General features: G+C 37.6%; 2 protein-coding genes across 7 annotated transcripts; one reads left to right on the top strand and one right to left on the bottom strand.

Moving 5' to 3' along the window:
- The first annotated feature begins 103 nt into the window (after positions 1-103).
- LOC117997074 (U7 snRNA-associated Sm-like protein LSm10) lies at positions 104-2,420 on the top strand. Its single transcript, XM_034985255.2, has 3 exons — positions 104-246; positions 1,444-1,561; positions 2,228-2,420. Exons 1-3 carry the CDS (start codon positions 104-106, stop codon positions 2,366-2,368), a joined length of 402 nt encoding a protein of 133 aa, XP_034841146.1. The 3' UTR covers positions 2,369-2,420.
- On the bottom strand, positions 1,851-20,860 carry LOC117996790 (cryptochrome-1-like). Of its 6 annotated transcripts, XM_069498293.1 has the most exons (11): positions 20,181-20,443; positions 19,903-20,052; positions 15,881-16,170; positions 14,932-15,183; positions 14,280-14,464; positions 11,567-11,738; positions 10,621-10,846; positions 8,012-8,152; positions 7,075-7,226; positions 3,605-3,807; positions 1,851-3,161 (listed from the first exon to the last, which is right to left on the bottom strand). In XM_069498293.1, exons 3-11 carry the CDS (start codon positions 16,108-16,110, stop codon positions 2,500-2,502), a joined length of 2,223 nt encoding a protein of 740 aa, XP_069354394.1. In that variant the 5' UTR covers positions 16,111-16,170; positions 19,903-20,052; positions 20,181-20,443; the 3' UTR covers positions 1,851-2,499. The 6 variants fall into 6 exon arrangements, with proteins under 6 accessions (XP_069354394.1, XP_069354391.1, XP_069354389.1 ...); XM_069498290.1 differs by lacking the exons at positions 19,903-20,052; positions 20,181-20,443 and adding an exon at positions 20,741-20,860 and having other exon boundaries at positions 15,881-16,167; XM_069498288.1 differs by lacking the exons at positions 19,903-20,052; positions 20,181-20,443 and adding an exon at positions 20,821-20,847 and having other exon boundaries at positions 15,881-16,167.
- Between the last annotated feature and the right edge of the window lie 7 nt (positions 20,861-20,867).

The following is a 20,867-nucleotide window of genomic DNA, read 5'->3' as shown; positions in this document are numbered from 1 at the left end:
ATATGTCTCCCTAAGTGGATGCTACGTTTGTCCATCCATCCACATTTGTTTTTTTTTTTCAGTTAAGTTTTTATTAGAACAAAGATTTTAAAGTGTTGGTAAAATGAATTTTGAAGGTACTTCAAGGGAAAAATTCTTTTACCACAATACATTGTTGTGTTTAATTAGATCTTTGCAAGACAAAAATATTACAGTTGACCTCCGCAATGATTCATATGTCTGCGGTCAATTAGTTGCAGTGGATGGGTAAGTTGTCAATCAACCCACTTATGTACATATTTAATATTATAATGTAAATAATGGGTGCAGACCACGATTAATTTAGTATACAAGTTAGGGTAGTTTTACCATGACAGCTCGAACTTCATCTCTCACAGCAACACAGTCTAGTCGTGACCACAACTCGTGCAACTAAGTTGGAATAATGATAATTCAAAATCATCAAATTAATCCCAAATTAAAGAGTATGTACCAAATCATTAATATTATGTGTATTGTAAAAAAATGCTACCACTGACTTTTTTAAAATTCAATTGTATCGTAGTGTATTATCAAAGAAATTTGCTGTAGTATCCCGACTTAATATTATAAAGGCGAAAGTTTGTATGTGTGTGTGTGTATGTTTGTTACTCCTTCACGCAAAAACTACTGGATGGATTTGGCTGAAATTTGGAATGGAGATAGATTATACCCTGGATTAACACATAGGCTACTTTTTATCCCGGAAAATCAAAGAGTTCCCGCGGGATTTTGAAAAACGTAAATCCACGCGGACGAAGTCGCGGGCATCAGCTAATTATTAATAATAATTAAATATGCTACTTACATAATAAATATTTGTAAGTTATAAAAAATAAAATAAATAAAGTTAAAGACACCAGAATCATATTTTATTAACAGACTTCAAAAAAAGGAGGAGGTTCTCAATTCGTCGGAATCTTTTTTTTTGTACTCTGTGTTTGTGTAAATCTCCTGGACAGTAGACACTTGTCATTTATTGTTAATAGTTATCAAAATCTTAAAAAAAATGAAAACTTATATTATGAAAATCATGGTACTACTAAGATTTTAATCACAAGCTGTGAGTCTAGTGGTTAGGATGTTCGCCTTCTAATTGGACGTCAGGGTTTCGATCTTGGGCACATACCTCTAACTTTTCGGAGTTATGTGCATTTTAATTAATTAAATATCACTTGCTTTAATGGTGAAGGAAACCATCGTGAGGAAACCTGCATGTCTGCATAATGTTCTCAAAGGTGTGTGAATCTGCACATGGCCAGTGTGACTGACTATGGCCCTTCTCACTCTGAGAGGAGTCTCTTCTCATGCACGGCATGGGCATGATAAAGATTTTTATATCCCCAAAAACTGAATACACTATGTTATCCCGTAAAATTTTGAGTACTAAAGTACATTTTCTAAATTGTAAATTTTACTTTACAGTTTTATGAATCTATCATTCTGTAAAGCTGTATATTGTGATACGCAACAAAATGAATACTTTTTTGATAATCTATTTATACAAGGTCGGAATATTAGATATATTCACATACCAGAGACGGTAAGCAAACTAATTTTACCTTGTTTATAGATCAATGGAATGAATTAAGATTCTCTCAGTACCCTTATTATAAATGCGAAAGTGTGTTTGTTTGTCCTTCAATCACGTCGCAACGGTGCAACGGATTGACGTGATTTTTTGCATGGGTGTAGATAAAGACCTGGAGAGTGCCATAGGCTACTTTTTATTCCGGAAAATCAAAGAGTTCCCACGGGATTTTTAAAAGACCTAATTCCACGCGGACGAAGTCGCGGGCATCAGCTAATTCGCTTACAAATAAAACAACATGTTCATCTTAAGGCTTTCTTTTTAATATGCATCCACACTTATTTACAGAATGAGATCTAATTTGGATTGTTTATGATATAAGTACCTACCTAAATAAATACCCATATTATTATAAATGCGAAAGTGCGTTTGTCCTTCAATCACACCGCAACGAAGCAACAGATCAATAGATTTTTTGCATAGATACAGTTAAAGGCCTGGAGAGAGACATAGGACTACTGCTACTGTACAATCCCACAGCATTTTAAATCCATGCGAAGTCGCGGGCATCAACTAGTATTAGATATTATATTTTTTAGAATGATGCAAATTTTGTACACAAATGTTATTAATTAAGTTACCTACTAACTGTGAGCATGCATCCTTTCTCCTATTTAGATGACCATCTTAGGAAGTCTTACTAATGAGTTGAAAAGAAATAAAGACAAAAAACTTAGTCTGAAACCAGAAGTAAAATCAAGAAAAGTAACAAAAGCACTGAAACAGCATATGAAGACTGTTGCAGAGTTAGACAATTAATTCTAACGTATATTAAAAGATTTAAAAAATAAAGAATATTTAAATTAACAAAGTTTTGACTCATTTAAACAATTTCAGTTTATGTATTTATTTACATTTTATTTATATTGATTGAAATTGTTTTTTGTAATTTATTTGTTCGCATCGGATGTTGTTTTATCATCTGCTTTAGTATGATCTTTGTCGACTTCCATGTTATGTACATGTACAGTGTCATCAACATTTTGTTGTGATTTTTCCTTTGTATTGTAATCATTGATATATGATTGAGGTGAAAATTTTTGTGCATTATCATTGTGGGTGGTCACTCCATTATCTATAAAATATAATTTAGGTTTACTAGTAGTGTATTCGTCTAAATCAACATTTTGTCTATAGACTTCCTGCTCGTCCGTCGTTTTATTCACAAATATAATATCTCGTTCATTAGGAGTTGAATTATTGATTACTAATTGCTTGAAGTCGTAACTCTCCGACTTGACTGGACATTGAATGTTGTTGCTGATGTAGCTTACTTCAGCCGGTGGCTGGCGTTGTACACTCGGCTTTTGATCTTGTTGAACAATAACGATTTGTTTGAAAGGTGTTTGTTTATTAGGATCTGCTTTGATCCTATTATTTCTTGTTGGTTTCAGGAATACGTAGTCCTCTTTAAATTCAGGCGTAGGCTGTGGCGGATCGGGTGTTTGACTGCATAAATAGTTTGATTGATTTATGTTCACAATTATTGATGTTGGGCTCGGCGACGACTGCATGACATTTGGCCTTTGCACTATTTGGGGATTTAATGACCCTGCAACAAATAATTCAGATAGTAATAGCTGAAGTGCCTTTCTCTCTCTTTGTATCTTGGTTCATTTCAATTATTAGGCTTAGAAGTCAGTAGGTGCAATCGTCTAAAATGTTTTAATCTACAATAAAATGTTCATTTAAACAATCGAGTCAAAATTAAGATATTAACAAACTCAATGTCAATAAATCGCAATAGAAATATATATACATCAGGATATTTCTTTTGCGATGCGACAGTTATTCTACCGTAGTCACCCAGCTTGTAAGCTGGCCCAGTTTGTTCATAATATTATTGACTTGAGTGTGGGTTAGACCATTTATTTTTCAGAAAGTTGAAACATCGTCTTAGTAGTAAGATCCCGTTGGCAACCATTGGGAACGAAACCCTAAAAAATACTGCTAATTCTGTCCCTGATAGGTACTGATTGGAAAAGTAATAAATACCTGCAGGTTTAAACTTGGCGAGTTGCGTGTACACTAGCTTGATGCGCTCGATGTTGGCCTGCGAGGCCTTGTGGTGGTCGACGATGGGCATGGGGTAGTCGCGGCCCACATGGCAGCGCGCCGCCTCCTGCACCGCCGCGGGCGCCTGCCACGGCTCGTGGATGTACCGGGTTGGCATATTCTTTAGCGCTGGTATGTATTTCCTTAAAAAAAGAAAGGATACTGAACACTGAGGCGCGCCCATGAATCATATACCTATGGATACCACTCCTAATACATACTTGAAACAAATACCTGCTATAAAAAAAGCTGGCTAGCTGACTGGGTGACTGATCTATAAAAAAAAGCTGGCTAGCTGACTGGGTGACTGATCTATTAACGCACAACTCAAATTACAGAACGGATCGGGCTGAATTATGACGTAGACTGGCCGGGCTGAAGTATTACGCTAAGAAAGGATTTTTGAAAATTCAACCCTTAAGGGGGTAAAATCGGGAATTGAAAGGAGAATGGGCACTTTTGTATGAGTTGCGTCCCCAGAGTGTATCAAGTTGTGATATATGTCATTTCAATGGTCATGATAATAGCTTCATTTTATTGTATGACACCAACAATGAGTTGCGTGCAGGGAAAGAATTAGGAAGCATTTAATTTCATTCATCCAGTGAAAGTCTGAATAAAATAAAAATGTCTTTTATTCAATTAAACTCTTACAGGTACTTTTGAATCGTCATATGCATCTACCACTGGCTCGGAATGCCTTTTCCACCGAGAAGAATCAGCAAGAAACTCGGCGGTTGCTCTTTTAAAGATTTGATATACAATATTATGCCATAATTATTTATATAAAAAAAGTAATTGCAGTCCCGCTAAAACAGTGTTATACGTTTTTACATTTATTACGTTTTTTTTAAACAAAGAATATATTACTTTTAGTTTGGCCTATATTTGGGTGCTAGCATACCGTGCGGTGCGTACCTATTCGTACGGTGCCGGGGCGGGCTGGTGGGGGACGTGTCGGCGGCGTGTTGTTACTTGTCCCTGTAGTCGGTTACTAACGCGGCGCGCATACGCACACACATTTTGCTCTTTCGGATCCATACGTTTTTTTTTTGTATTTTTGACCTCTGCACGTTTAAAGGACTAGAGTTTCTACTTACACTTTGCTTGTGGCCAGTTTTTATGGACCAACTAGCTGATTCCCGCGACTTCGTCCGTGTGAAATTAGGTTTTTTAAAAATCCTGTGGGAACTCTTCGATTTTAATGACGAATGACGAAATCGAATCATACCCATGCAAAAAATCACGTCAATCCGTTGCACCGTTGCGACACGATTGAAGGACAAACCAACAAACAAACACACTTTCGCATTTATAATAAGGGTACTGATTGCAGGAGGATTGAATACGTTGTTAAGATGACAGAACTTATGAATCATTGTTATCATCCACATTGTGTTAGATGTGGCCGTTCCCTGGCTTGACAGCCAGAACGCCATCGGCTCAGTAGACAAGATTTAGAGGCAAGACCTGGATTTGCAGAATATGTATGGATCAGTTACGTATACAACAAGTAAGTTCATATTTTATTTTACAATGTCAAAGCACATATCACTTTGCACTTTTATTTGTGAAATACCTACGTATAATATACGTATGAAATACCTACGTACGTACGTATATTATACGTAGGTATTTCACAAATAAAAGTGCAAAGTGATATGTGCTTTGACATTGTAAAATAAAATATGAACTTACTTGTTGTATACGTAAATGATCCAATACATATTCTGCAAATCCAGGTCTTGCCTCTAAATCTTGTCTACTGAGCCGGTGGCGTTCTCGCTATCAAGCCAGGGAACGGCTACATCTAACACAATGATTTACAAGTTCTGCCATCTTAACAATGTGCAATTAGTCCATAAAAACTAGCCACAATCAAATATAAGTAGAAACTCAAGTCTTTTAAACGTGCAGAGGTCAAAAATACAAAAAAAAGGTATGGATCCGAAATAGCAAAATGTGTGTGCGTATGCGCGCCGCGTTAGTAACCGACTACAGGGACAAGTAACAACACGCCGCCGACACGTCCCCCACCAGCCCGCCCCGGCACCGTACAAATAGGTACGCACCGCACGGTATGCTAGCACCCAAATATAGGCCAAACTAAAAGTAATTTATTCTTTGTTTAAAAAAAACGTAATAAATGTAAAACACTGTTAACACGTATAACACTGTTTTAGCGGGACTGCAATTACTTTTTTTATATAAATAACTATGGCATAATATTGTATATCAAATCTTTAAAAGAGCAACCGCCGAGTTTCTTGCTGATTCTTCTCGGTGGAAAAGGCATTCCGAGCCAGTGGTAGATGCATATGACGATTCAAAAGTACCTGTAAGAGTTTAATTGAATAAAAGATATTTTTATTTTATTCAGACTTTCACTGGATGAATGAAATTAAATGCTTCCTAATTCTTTCCCTGCACGCAACTGATGACCTTTGAAATGACATATATCACAACTTGATACACCACTGGGGACGAAACCGCCCATTCTCCTTTCTGTTGTCCACGCGGATGAAGTCGCGGGAATAAGCTAGTGCTTTATTAAATGCAATGATGAGGCATAAAAGGCCTAATCAGTCTTGCCTTGAAGGCAATTAGGCCCTAATTGCCTTAGGGTATATGTTGCAAGAAACAAGGACACCGGAAGGGGCATTCCACACCCTGAGTGGTATTATCCCTTTCATAATGTTCCTTACGGAAAGTAATAGCACTAGATTTAGACCTGTCTCATTGAAAGGGACAGTTTATAGGAGATTGACACTGACGTCTACTACTACAAATACGCTGGACTTGGTATTGTCAACCGGTTTTGAAACTACTTTATCATCGCCATTTTGCTGATAGCAGCAGTGAGCGTACCCCGAACTAAATGATATGACCGAGCCGACCGAATAATAAGGTTGCCTGACCACTGATGCGGAGCAAGGTAGCGGAGCGGAGCGAGAAAGTAATACGGAGTTGCGGAGTGTTTTTCCATACGCGGAGATAGATTGCGAGCACGCGACGATATGAGCTACTAGCGGCAAGCAATTCGTTCCCTACTCCGCATCCCGCTTTGCCTCAATGCTGTTTCTCATCTGCACGGCTCCGCTCCGCATTAAAATGTATGATTTTTTTAAACTAGTCCGCGATTCTTGTCCATTGAAACAGAGCGGGAGTTTTATGCAATTCTATTGGTTAATATTTGCATAGCTTCGCTCCACTCCTCTCTTCTCCGCACCAGTGGACAGGCAGTCTAAGATCTGCCAACATACTCGTAGTGTCAACACAGAGACCATTTGACACTCAATTTTAATTCCCTGTACGCTCAGTGTGGTGTTTTGAACCGGGACATTTTGTATGGCACCCTATCTAGCGTACTTTGTATATGTCTATATCTATGGATTGTGTAAATAAAATACCTAATGAAGTCCCCATTGGGGTCAGTCTTGCGGCCGAAGCGCACGGGGCAGTAGCAGTGGAAGAACTGCTGGAAGAAGGACGAGCACGACAGCCACATCCACATGCCCGCGTTCACCGACCAGTCCGCGTCCAGCAGCAGCTCGTCGAACACCTGTGCGCCGCGACCACACAACAATTAGCGAAAAACAACACAACACTACCTGCTAATTATACACCAATTGAAACTAAAGCAAAAACGTTACGAAAGTTTAACTTTTTAGTTTTTGACGACCTCCCTGGCGCAGTGGTTTTATCAGTGGAAGATCGCGGGTTCGATTCCCGGCAGGGGCAGTTTGGGAATTTTCAGTTTCTTGTCTCTGGCTACGACCTTACGACGGCTGGGAGGCTACGGCCGTAGTTAGTACCATCTATTTAGCATTCCGGCACGATGCCGAGTAGAAACCGATAAAGGGTGGTTTCATAAAACTGCCATGCCCCTTTCAAGTTAGTCCGTTTCCATTTTAGGCTGCAATGTATTGTAATGGTCTCATCATGATGATCAACCCATCGCCGGCACAGAGCACGGGTCTCCTCTCAGACTGAGAAGGGTTTTGGCCATAGTCTACCACGCTGGCCATGTGCGGATTGGTAGACTTCACACACCTTTGAGAACATTATGGAGAACTCTCAGGCATGCAGGTTTCCTCACGATGTTTTCCTTCACCGGTAAAGCAAGTGATATTTAATTAACTAAAACGCACATAACTCTGAAAAGTTAGAGGTGCGTGCCCAGGATCGAACCCCCGACCTCCAATTAGAAAGCGGACGTCCTAACCACTAGGCTATCACCGCTTTTCCTAATGTCTAATGGAATTTAAAAATTATGGTTAATTAAGGGGACAAGAGAAATGCCTGACGTCCGTTTGAGAGAGTTAAAATAAAGGATCGACTACTTGCCTTCATACCCTCTTCCCATGAGATAAAAAGATCGCCTCTAGTGAGGAAGCACGCGACGGCGTGGCGCGCCAAGTGGTGGATCCAGCCCTCCTCTCTCAGCTGAATCATGATGGCGTCAATCCAAGGAAACCCGGTTTTGGCCTGAATTGATATGGTGATTTGTGACACTCCACTAACGGCCGAAATTAATAGTAATAATAATCAATCTATCTGTAATCAGTCGATAAGTTATTAAATCATTGTTATTTATCAAAAAAGACCATTTCTAACGCATAAAATTTAACTCCTCACGCGCCATTTTAACTTTATGTGTCAAACATGTCAAAAGTACGATTTTAGTCCTTAGTTTTAGGTGAACCGTACTTTTGACATGACAGTTGACCCATAGAGTTAAAAGGGCGCGTGAGGAGTCATTTTGTACGACCTATACAGTTTTTGACAAATAACAATGTTGCTAAATAAACCCATGGAATAGGGTTACCCTAAAAACTTACCTATTTCGTCTAGTATTAAAATTATTTCTATGGCTAAACCTAACTTATTAACAGATTGCAGAGAGGTTTGATTATTAATTTCGACCGCGTCTTTTAATATTTTTCGATAATATTATTCGTTATGCACGAAATACTTTTATTAACGACTAGCTTATGCTCGCTACTTCGTGCGCGTGGACTACACAAATTTCAAACCCCTATTTCACCCCCTTAGGGGGTGAATTTTCAAAAATCCTTTCTTAGCTACGTCACCACAATAGCTATCTGCATGCCAAATTTCAGCCCGATCCGTCCAGTAGATGATAGATCAGTCAGTCAGTCATCTTTTACTTACATATTTAGATTTTAATCTGAACTGGAAACATGAGGACAACACTAAGTATTTTTGCTAAGCTGGTATCATTATGACATTTCTAGTACAACAAGTAACTTTTTTATATCATTTTTAACCGACTTCAAAAAAGGAGGAGGTTCACTCATCAGGCTATGAAGTGCAATATCAGTCGGTAGGTACTACCTACATAGTAGTAAGACAGTACTGAGACAAAAATAACAGCCTAGTACGAGTCGGACTCGCACATGTAGGGTTCCGTACTATCGTACAAGATATTTTAACATTTTTATGTGCAACACTGCAAGATCACGCCATCTATATGTGATTGATAATTTAATCTATCAAATCACATACAGAGAATCACAATTTATTTTGTGATGTAACCACAAATTCACGGTTTTCGGATTTATTCCTTTACTTGTGCTATAAGACCTACCTATCTACCAAATTTCATGATTCTAGGTCAACGGGAAGTACCCTATAGGTTTTCTTTACAGACACGATGGCAGACGGACAGACAGACAACAAAGTGATCCTATAAGGGTTCCTTTTGAGGTATGGAACCCTAAAAATAGCCTGTAAGTATTTGAAAGGTTATATGGAGCTACAAATATTGTAATTGCCCAATATTCTCATTATTTTGATAAAATAAACAGAGATGTGTTTATAAGGGATGTTGAAACAAGAGCAACACTGTAGGGGTGAGCGGAACCTTGAGAAAACTCTTTTATAAGACTTCTCGACTTTATTCTTACTCGAATGATCGTTATTTTCTCGGAATCGCTTCGAATTTATTTAAATCCATAATAATCTTAATATACGGAAAAGGTGACTGACTGACTGATCTATCAACGCACAGCTCAAAATACTGGACAGATCGGGCTGAAATTTGGCATGTAGATAGCTATTATGACGTAGGCATCCGCTAATAAAGGATTTTTGAAAATTCAACCCCTAAGGGGGTGAAATAGGGGTTTCAAATTTGTGTAGCCCACGCGGACAAAGTCGCGAGCATAAGCTAGTATTATAATAATTACGAAAGTGTCTGTCTGTTTTGCCGTCTGTCTGTCTGTCTGCTAGCTTTTCACGGCTCAACAGTTTAACTCATTTTGATGAAATTTGGTACAGAGGTAGCTTATATCCCAGAGAAAAATCTAAATCCAGACGGACGAAATCGCGGGCAATATCTAGTAGCTTAATAAATTAATTATGAAAGAAGGGAAAGTAATCATTTAACATCAGGTGACCCACCTGCTCGTTTGGTCGCTATTTTTATCTAAATGTATAAAAGGAAAAGGTGACTGACTGACTGATCTATCAATGCACAGCTCAAACTACTGGACGGATCGGGCTTAAATTTGGCATGCAGATAGCTATTGTGGCGTAGGCATCTAGGCTAAGAAAGGATTTTTTTAAATTGAACCCCTAAAGAGGTGAAATAGGGGTTTAAAATTTGTATAGTCCACGCGGATGAAGTCACGAGCATTATAACTAGTTACAAAAATGTATTCAATTAAGAATATAACTTCTTAAGAAAAACTGGTTGGAATGCCGATAGATGTGAAAACTAAACTAAACTAAAGCTAATATGTTAATGGTTTTAATTTACAAATTATGAAATTTTAATTTTTGATACTTACCTACTGCAATTATTTTAAAAAACAAAAAAAACAATGTTATTATTTCATAATTTTAAGTTTTTACTTCTATCGGCAGTCCCTATTACTGCCATTTAAAAAAAATATAATATGTAAATATCGATTTTTTTTAAATTTACTTACACTTGCCCATTTCGCTAGAGCATCTTGATTTTTCTCCCATGGAATTTGTACACATATTGGATTGCCTTCCATTCGATCGAAATTGGGGTTTTTAGTCGCGGCACAATAAAAGAATTCCCTCCAAAGTATTTGTCCGTGTAACGATAATGGCGGCCGTACGTGTTTCACTCTTTTATACAGTTCCGTCAGTTGATAATAGAAAAGCCTGGTGGATAAACAGCCGAACCTATAAGAAATAAAAATCGGTCAAGGGCGAGTCGGACTAGCGCACGAAGGGTTCCGTAGGTACCATCGGTACAAGAAATAACATTTTTCTTTTTTAATTAATTGCGGCCATTTTGAATTTATTATTTTTTGTTATAGAAGTACACGTTCTGTGAAAATTTCAACTCACGTTCACAAGACACAGCCCGCTGACAGACAGACGGACGGACGGACAGCACAGTCTTAGTAATAGGGTCCAGTTGGCTCCCTTCGGGTACAGAACCCTAAAAATCGGGCAAACCTGACTAATAAAATAATTGCCCGTATCACGTCATGCATTCTTACAGTTTCAGTACATCTTACAGTTACCTGTAATAACAAAAACTGAGTACAACGGGGGTTCTTCAGTTACTCCCTTTCCCTATATAATTATTAACACTTGGCGAAAACTCGACCTATACCTAATCATTAAAATAAAATAAAATACCTTTAACTGAAACATACAATTCAGGCGATGGATGGCACAAAAGTTACACAGTTTTGTGGCATTTAACATTCACTCTAGTTATGGTCACCGGGATGCTGGCATTTCATCAACTTACGTTGCAAATAATTGTGAAAGATGAACATAGTAAAAAAGTGCGTTTGTCCTTAGGTACACAGTATTATTATTACCTACAACAGGCAATTAATATCCTATAAATAAGAATGTCAGATGGATAAAAATCTAATAATAACACACCTCAAATAAGGAGACAGCCCTGTTTGGCTCGCTAAAAGAGATTGGGGTGTCATTTTAGGCCGTCCGAAAGAAGCAACCCAAGCTTTTCGCTCCAAATGGCGTTCTAGCCGTAATAATCCTTCGTTTTCTCCACCAACCCATACGGGAGGCTTCAAACCTTCCGTTTCAAACCCTGAAAAAAAAAGTATGTTATAGTACGCGACATGTTGAGATGGGAATTGGGGTATGAGACGGGAAACGCCCCACACACCCGCACGTCACCCAGGCTCGCCCGCACCGGGTTATTGCGGGGCGTTCAATGCATGGGCGTAATGTCGGGCCACTATTATATACAGCTGCTGCAAATTTCATGTCACTAAAAAATAGACAGTGACAGACAGACGGACGGACGGAGAAAGTCGCGCCATAAGGGTTCCATTTCACCATTTTGGTACGGAACCCAAAAAAGACTGCAATTTTTGACAAAATATAACGTTTCTAAGTAACTTATCGAGATATTACAGGTAGGGTATGATTTTATTATTTCAGCCGTAAATAGCCACTTTAGTTTTTATTAATTACTAGCTTATGCTCGCGAATTGGTCCGCGTGGACTACATAAATTTCAAACCCCTTTTCACCCCTTAGAGGTTGAATTTTCAAAAATCCTTTGTTAGCGGATGCCTACGTCATATAATAGTAATGTTATTTATTGTTTTGTTTTATAATAGGTATCTGCATGCCAAATTTCAGCCCGATCAGTCCAGTAGTTTGAGCTGTGCGTTAATAGATCAGTCAGTCAGTCAGTCAGTCACATTTTCCTTATATATATTTAGATTTTGGTTTACATCGAACGTTGAAAAAGCTTTTGTGTGAACGACGGCCCATAAAGTTAGCCTTCCCTACAGGCTACAGCACGTGTAGGCACGACTCTCAATGTTTCTAGATGCCAACAAAAGGAAAACTTTGGGATTGTGCAACATAATAAAGGAGAGTGGGACTTTTGGGCCTGATGTTAACAAGTTGAAATATACTTAAAAAAGGGTATATTTTTGTGATGTAAAATACAAAAAACTAGCTCATTTTGCAATCTACAAATCGGAAAAACATTAAAATAGAAAAAAAGGAGAAAAACGATTAAAATAGAATCACGCAACAACGGCTGAACGGATTTTGATGAAATTTGGAATGGAGATAGATTATACCCTGGATTAACACATAGGCTAGTTCCCGCGGGATTTTGAAAAATGTAAATCCACGCGGACGAAGTCGCGGGCATCAGCTACAAAATAAAAACTCCTGACTGACCTGATATAGATAATAAGAAAAATATTTAAAAAACCGACTTCCAAAACCACTAAAAAGTAAAAAAGAACTTGTTTCGACATGTGTAATTTTAAAATGCTTGAAGATTTTTCTTGTTTTATAACTATTTATTATTAACAAGGATATGTACTAGCAAGAAAAAAAAATCTGATGAAATACATTGTTCCTTTTTTTATTAATTTTTAAAGTGGCAAACACCCCTTTACCAAGAAAAACATAAAAAATTAATAACTCGAAAACGAATACACTTTCGCATAAGCACTTTAGGGGTCGTTTGATAGCTAATGTCCTGTACTATAACCCCTTAACGGGATCGTGTCCTATTTTCCTGTAACCCTGTATATGGGTACTGATTTTCTGGGACAAAAAATAGGCTGGGGGACGTTTTGCGTACCCGTCAAAAAGGCCGTGGGAATCTTACAGACGGACATTTACACTTTCGCATTTATTTAAGAGTGCTCTCCAGGGTCGCTTCAAGTCCGGCGTGAATGAATGCTATCGAAATCAACTTTTAAGGGCGGGGCATACCTACTCAAGAGCGAGATGCGTGATGTGAGAACAACGCGAATCAACGTTTGGTATTACGTTATTTTGTATTATACTAGCTGATGCCCGCGACTTCATCCGCGTGGAATTAGGTCCCGTAAGAACTCTTTGATTTTCCGGGCAATAAAAATCGAAATTTCCAAAAAAAGGAGCCTAGATGTCACTCCTCCAGGTCTTTAACTATACCCATGCAAAAAATCACGTCGATACGTTTCTCCGTTGCGACGTGATTGAAGGTTAAACCAACAAACACACTTTCGCATTAATATGGCTACTGACTAGACACTCACCGCTTATTATGTTTAATGTTTACATAATGTTAAATTTTTGCAACGGCACGACAGAATGGCCCAGAGCCTGGTTCAACTTACCCTTCTAACCTATTGGTACACACTTAACCGCTGGAGAAACTTGCCAGGGTTAAACCACTCAAAAGCACTGGTCAAATCCTTCAACAAGAAGGTAGCCTCTGAGGTGCTGGCGCTTAATAGGAGTAATCTGTGCATCCTGGTGCGAGCTTTCACTGTGGCCTGAAAAGGCACATGTATAACCTTAAGCTCCAGGGCTCGGACACCTGCAGACTGTGCCACGAGTCTACCGAGACTCCGATGCAAATTATCTGCTTCTGCCCTGCACAAACGTAGCATCCACCGAGGGAAACATCATTTACCCTGAGGATGTTACTTCAATTCCAGTCAAAAAGGTGCTGCTGTATTTGGCGGCCACAGGATTTGACAAGGAAGTGTGAAGTGGAGGCAAACACAATAGATTGGAGCCGGTCACAGTGATACAGGGATAACAAGCACCTGCATAGTCCCAAAGAAGAAGAAGAAGATAATGTAAAATAAATTTAAATCACGAACCGAGTTCTTCAAGACTAGGAACGCCGAAGCGGTCATCGTGATCGTCTGAGATGGGTGTGACAGCGCCGTTAAGTGTCTGCACTGTTATGGTCACCTCGGCCGGCGGCGGTGGCGGCATGCTCGCTATTAGCGCTTGAAACTGGTGGTATGTTAAAGGAGCCTTACCTCCATTACGCTCTATAATACTGAAATCCAAACCATGTGATTATTTTCTATTTATTAAATTACACTAGCAATAGTGTCCGACCGAACTTTCGGCTTAGGCCATCATCAGCCAAAAAACCACCTTCGGCCACACCTTCGGCTTCGACCAAAACTTCGAGTCATTTTGGCCGTATGTTTCTAGTTTCTAGTTTCTAGCAAGTGCCGAATTTAAACGGACTTGCATTTAAAAGTACTTTTAAGTAAATAAATATTATAATTAACATGATTTCCAATTTATTTGTGACAAATTCAAAAAGACAAACTCATAAACATCTTTTAGCCAATATTGAACTGAACTTATTAAACCTTCACCTTCAGCTTCTGCTTCCCTTCGGTCGGACACTACTGATCAATGTAATATAATAAGATTAATAAGTAATAACAGTTTTCATAAGCCTTCGAAAATAAATATTTTGGGGATTTATTAAACACAAATGAAACAACTTACTTGTCTAACTTATAAAGAGTGTGAGAAACACGTGAGGTCACGGAGATTCCGACTTCTCGGCATTTAGTCATAATGTTATGGTCTCGCACCCGCCCGTAGGGCTCGGGGTCTTCCTCAAATGTGAGTGCTGTGGTTCCCCATTCGCGAAACAACTTTGGTAGCGCGTCTGCGGGCTGGCCTCTTACCACAAACAGTCTGGAATTTAACTTCTTCAGACTGCTGTCCAGATCTTCGAGACATTGTAAAAGAAACCTAAAGCAGGAAAAGCAAAAGTTTACAAGTGAGTGTGACCACTGACCACCTACCTCTATACTTATAACTCTGGGTCAACACTTAAGATTAGAATAGTTTTTATCCTGCATTTTTTACAGTTTACTGCACAACTCCATCAAACTAGAACTGCCCCCCCAATTGTGTAAGACGATTGTGATAGCCATGAAATGGTTATTCTTACACAACTGGGGGGCAGATTTCAATTGTTTTTAAAATTATTATTAATGTCTAGCAGATGCCCACGACTTCGTCCGCGTGGAATTAGGTTTTTTAAAAATCCCGTGGGAACTCTTCGAGTTTCCGGAATAAAAAGTAGCCTATGTCACTCTGGTCTTTATTTATACCCATACAAAAAATCACGTCAATCCGTTGCACCGTTGCGACGTGATTGAGGGACAAACCAACAAATTAATAAACCAACAAATAAAAACACTTTGGCATTTCTAATAAGTTATTAATGATGGAGGAAAAAATTCCCCAATGGATAACAGCAAATCATTCACCTAAGAGCCATTACGCACCAAGGTCGACTAGTCGCCCGGCAACTCGGTCGACGGAGACCGTTAGAATCTGTCATTTATATGGAAGTCGCCGTGTTTATAATATGCACGAAGTTGCCGCAACTCCATGCGTATCCAAACGGCGACCTTAGTAAATCATTTGATCAGGTACATACCTCCATTTGTTTATTCCAACGTTGGACGAGCTAGCAAACCAGGGGTCGATGATGAAGACACATCGGAACGTCGCAGCGTCAACGAGGCCTTCTCGTAGAGCTGGATTATCGTGAAGGCGTAGGCCTTTTCTGAACCAATGGACGGTGTGCTTTCCGGTCGGATTGCGCGCCGGCGCAGGAAGCCTGGGTGCCAGGCACGGCGCCGGCAGCGTCTCCACGGCAGCTAACATAGTTAAGCCACCGACATCGTCTCGCAGCGAATAACAAAAATCTTGGAAATCACCTGTCTGCTGCGAACAATGTGCAACGAGCGAACAAGTGAGACAGAGTGTGAACCAATTTTAAATCCATACCAGTACTTATGCGATTTCAGTACAATAACTAATACCAATTCTACCATAAAACCTTGGTCTTAAGGACTAAACAAAATAGTATTGTTAGTGTGACCTAGTACACTGCTTGAATTTTATAGTATGGTTGAGATGGATGAAACAGAACCATAATTTTAAAGTCGTAAAGTGTATATATAACATTCAAAGTCCTGACTGACTGACTTATATATCAACGCACAGCATAAACCGCTGGTCCTAGAAACATAAAATTTTGAGGTTGTGTTCTTTGTAAAGAGTAGGTTCCCACTAAGAAAAGTTTTTCGAAATTCCACCCCTAAGTGGGTTAAATGGCCGTTGAAAATCATGTAGTCCACGCGGACGAGGTCGCGAGCATAAGCTAGTCATTTTATACTTAGTTGTGGATCAATCACATTGTTTAATATATATGTATTCTTACTTACTAATATAATCTAAATACTGTGTACATAACCGCCACAGTCGTATCAATTAATTCTGTTCTGTTGTTTGTTGTGCATAATCACTAAATTGAAATATGTTATGGTGGGTCTAAATGTATTGCTATCCCTTTCATAGCGCTCTCTGCCAAATAGAATAGCAATAGATTTACATAGACCTTTCAGTTTAGTTTAGAGTACAACATATAACAGAATTTAAATGTAGATTTTATACACTGTGCAATTATAATAAAATGGAAAAGGAAGAAGGGACCCTGAGATAGGGGTTTTTAAAGGGATTTGAATATTTTAATATGGAACCTGGTCTGCTTAATAGTCCACCATTTTCTTTTGTTTTCAAAATAGTGGTCATGCATAAAGTTTGTATAAATCAATAGCTGGCCTCAATACAAAAATAAGTATTATATGAGACAAAATCTTACAAAGTGTCACATTTCTGAGATATAAACTATCAAAGTTGTACTGGTGGCTAAGCTATTGAACTGATGACACCACCAGTTCAACTTTGATAGCTTATATCTTGGCAGCTTGACACTTTGGAAGATTTTGTCTCCTTACAATACTTATTTGTATTGAGGTATTGATTCATACAGACTTTATCCATGACTACTATTTTGAAAATAAAAGAAAAATTGTGGACTACTACGCAGGTCAAAATCTTCAAAGCCCTTACCTACTTACTTCTGGGTTCCTGACATAATTGTGTTTTTTAACAATGAATCATTTTAAATTTTCATTACAAAACTCAAATAGGTACTTACCGACAAAAGTATTTAAATATGATGATTAATATGATTTCACTCACTTTGTAAGTAATCAGTTCAGTAGCAGTTTTATAAAGAACTAGCTTATGCTCGCGACTTCGTCCGCGTGGACTACAGAAATTTCAAATTCCTATTTCACCCCCTTAGGAGTTGAATTTTCAAAAATTCTTTCTTAGCGGATGCCTACGTCATAATAGCTATCTGCATGCCAAATTTTAGCCCGATCCGTCCAGTAGTTTGAGCTGTGCTTTGATAGATCAGTCAGTCAGTCAGTCAGTCAGTCAGTCACCTTTTCCTTTTATATATTTAGATATTCTTTTGAGATAAACATAACAATCCATAATAGGCTTATTGAACATTCCATTTTCATGAAGTCAGTTAAAAACAAATAATTTTATTGTACCTACCTACAGGTAGGTACCTAACCATAATCTTTACTAGTTCTAAAATAATGTAAATAATAAATATAAATATTATATTATTACCTATTGATTTCTCATTTAACTGATAAAGTTTGTCACTGGGAACAAAGTAGTAAATCGAGATCGCCAAATTATCGTGTTCTGCTCACTTCCATAGAGAGCAGTATTACATTCCTCGCACAGGCACTACACCAATTAATGTACTCTGTGCACTACACTAATAAATTTTTGTAATACTTTTCTTTACAATTATTATCAAGAGATTTAGTTAGAACTTGGTGGGTAAATTCTAAACCACGTCGATATGATATCAATAAACACAACTTATTTCGAGCGTGGCATATAGATTACCGAGGCCGACGTACTACCAAGTATGTACTTCTGTCAGAATATGCCACAATAAATAACACATAAATAATGATCCACGCCGCTTGCAACGTGACTGCGAAGTGCGATAGAGGTGAACGCACACTTATCCGAGCCGAACGCGTCGAACGAATCGAAGTCAAGGAGTTTTCGCACACATATCCGCACCAGAAGAATCGATCGCGCCGAAATAATCTATTCAAATAAAAATCCCTCATTTTGTAAAACAATGAAGAAATAGTACTCGCGCGTTGCTCTGTCATACGCAATTGCAAATAGAATGCGAGGCAGAAGTGTGCGAGGTTTCATGAGATTTCATATACAGAATTCTAAAATTCGTTTCGTTCGACTCGTTCGGCTCGGATAAGTGTGCGTTCACCTTAATAGGTACCAGGTACCTATATATATATGTACACACTATACATAATTAATATATTATATAGTAGTTAGGGCGATTCTCAATTGTTCTGATTGGCTGCATTTGTGCGATTCTTGTTGCAACAATGCATTATGGCCAATAGTGAGCGACCGTAAACCAATCAGAGATGATTGCGATCGTGACATTGTCGATTGTAGCTGTCATTCTCCCACAATCGCGGCTGACCCATAGTATTTGGGCATTTTTCAAAAAAGTTGTCGGTAGCGTAATAGGAATTCCACATAAATAAAAATTTAGTTTTGCCTTAAAATGAAATTATATTGTTAATATATAGTATAAACTATATAAAAATAGTAAATTTTATTAAAAATAAATGTAATAATTGGGAATATTTTCATTTTTAACTTGATACCACCCAATTGAAGTTCCATTACGTCACTGACTTTTTATTGAATTTCCAGGGAAATAAAACAAGTTATACATTAATTATCTTTAATGTCGAAAAATTAACCAAATCAGCCTTCTAAAAATAATTAAAACTAAACATATAACATCAAATTGAACTGAAGTTTTTAACAAAAATGTTCTTTAACGCTACTTTTGGATGTTTTGTACTAAAGAATTTTGTTAAAACACTGACTATTTTCTTATAAATCTTTTAATATTAAATTGTGACAAATAACTAATTATTTAATAACATTTCTAAACATTAAAATATTTATATATCTCTGACTTTATAGGCATTTCTCTAAAAATAAACCTTTATCAAAAATGGGACAGTGACGTATAGTGGAATACAAAATCGCGTTTAGGAAACATAAGGCATCGTGCATAATTGGTCAAAAAAGACAAAAAAATAGCATTACAAATCAAATATTATTATGTAGCTAATCATCACAGTAATATTATAAAACGAGAAGTTTCGTTTGTTACAACCTGCAGCAAAAACTGCTGAACCGATTGACATCTCTTGATCCCGAATATCCCGCAGGATATAAATCTTTGCAAGTGAAATAGTGTGGGCTGGCTATCTAAGACGTAAATTAAATAATTATTACAACAAATATTCTATAAAGTTTTTAAATTATAAAATTTAAAGAATATAATATACTGGCTGGTTCATTTGAGTGGGTCAGTAAGGGGAGGTCCTGGAATCGCTGTAGCTATGAGAAAACGTTTTTAGGAGACCATCCGTTATTTTTGAAATAATTAACATCCGCAATATTTTTACAGCGGTTTATATAGCCTAACACACCAGAATACATCATAGGTTAAAAACTTACCTCTATCTTTTTTATGTTGGTTTAAATGATGATGATGATGACAATCCAACTTCCTATGAAAACACCTTTATTGTTCCATTACGTTACTTTTCAATTCCATTCACGCGACTGTGGTTCACGGTAGCGTAATAGCGGTGACGTATACCACCCCTTAAAAATTCAAAATCAATATTACATATTAATAATCAAAGGTTAGACTGATTTAATTTTACTTTCCAAATAAAGAATAACAAATCTCTTTAATAACATACAAACACAAATGCGCAATCAAACCTTACCTATTAAAATCAGTATCGTTGGTGGAACAAATTTTTTGAACCAAGTCGAAGCAACCACTTCTGTTGCGTTTTTCTGGCGACTGCTTTTGTAAAATACAACACGGCGATTACCATAGACTAATAATGTTGCCAGTATTCCGAAAATATTTTGCAAATGGTGCAATTTTCATTCGAAGACCTCGAAAGGCCGGTAGCGTAAGCGGAAATTCCACTAACACCAAATTCACGGGACAGCAAATAAATTGTATTTTTTAAATAAAATTCTATCGCAATGTCTTTGTTTAAGGGCTTTAATTTGAAATTAGTATCATACTTAACTACCTCAGTGTTCAAATATTCATGAAATATTTTTGGACGGTATAATTTTTGACTCTAAACTTGACAAGGTGTTAGTGGGACATATGTCAGAAGGTACTTCCTCTCTTTTATTTTTTGGTATTTTATGTTTTTAAAACTCTTAAACATGAATTAACATATTAAATTATAAAAGATTAAATATTAAACAATATTGGTAAGCATAGACAATAGCTTGTTTTTTTCATAAAGTTTGATCAAATTACCATCAAAGTGGCCGGACAACGACTTTTATAATGGGACAACTTTTTTGAAAAACGCCCATTTCCAAATTCTTTGAGCTGACCTTATTGAACATTGTAAACGCGTAAAATCATGGATAACACACTATAC

This window comes from Maniola hyperantus, chromosome 4 (assembly GCF_902806685.2).
Source record: "Maniola hyperantus chromosome 4, iAphHyp1.2, whole genome shotgun sequence".
Lineage (NCBI taxonomy): Eukaryota > Metazoa > Arthropoda > Insecta > Lepidoptera > Nymphalidae > Maniola > Maniola hyperantus.
The sequence above is the reverse complement of the archived record's forward strand: the minus strand, read 5'-3'. Positions and strand labels throughout refer to the sequence as shown.

Coding starts and splice junctions, on each gene's coding strand:
- LOC117997074 (XM_034985255.2), top strand. CDS start 104: ATGAATTTTGAAGGTACTTCAAGGGAAAAATTCTTTTACCACAATACA. Junction 247..1,443: donor CAATTAGTTGCAGTGGATGG/GTAAGTTGTCAA, acceptor TTTACTTTACAG/TTTTATGAATCTATCATTCT. Junction 1,562..2,227: donor ATATTCACATACCAGAGACG/GTAAGCAAACTA, acceptor TCTCCTATTTAG/ATGACCATCTTAGGAAGTCT.
- LOC117996790 (XM_069498288.1), bottom strand. Junction 8,153..10,620: donor CTCTAGCGAAATGGGCAAGT/GTAAGTAAATTT, acceptor ATATCAATTCAG/GCCAAAACCGGGTTTCCTTG. Junction 3,162..3,604: donor CGCCAAGTTTAAACCTGCAG/GTATTTATTACT, acceptor TATTTGTTGCAG/GGTCATTAAATCCCCAAATA.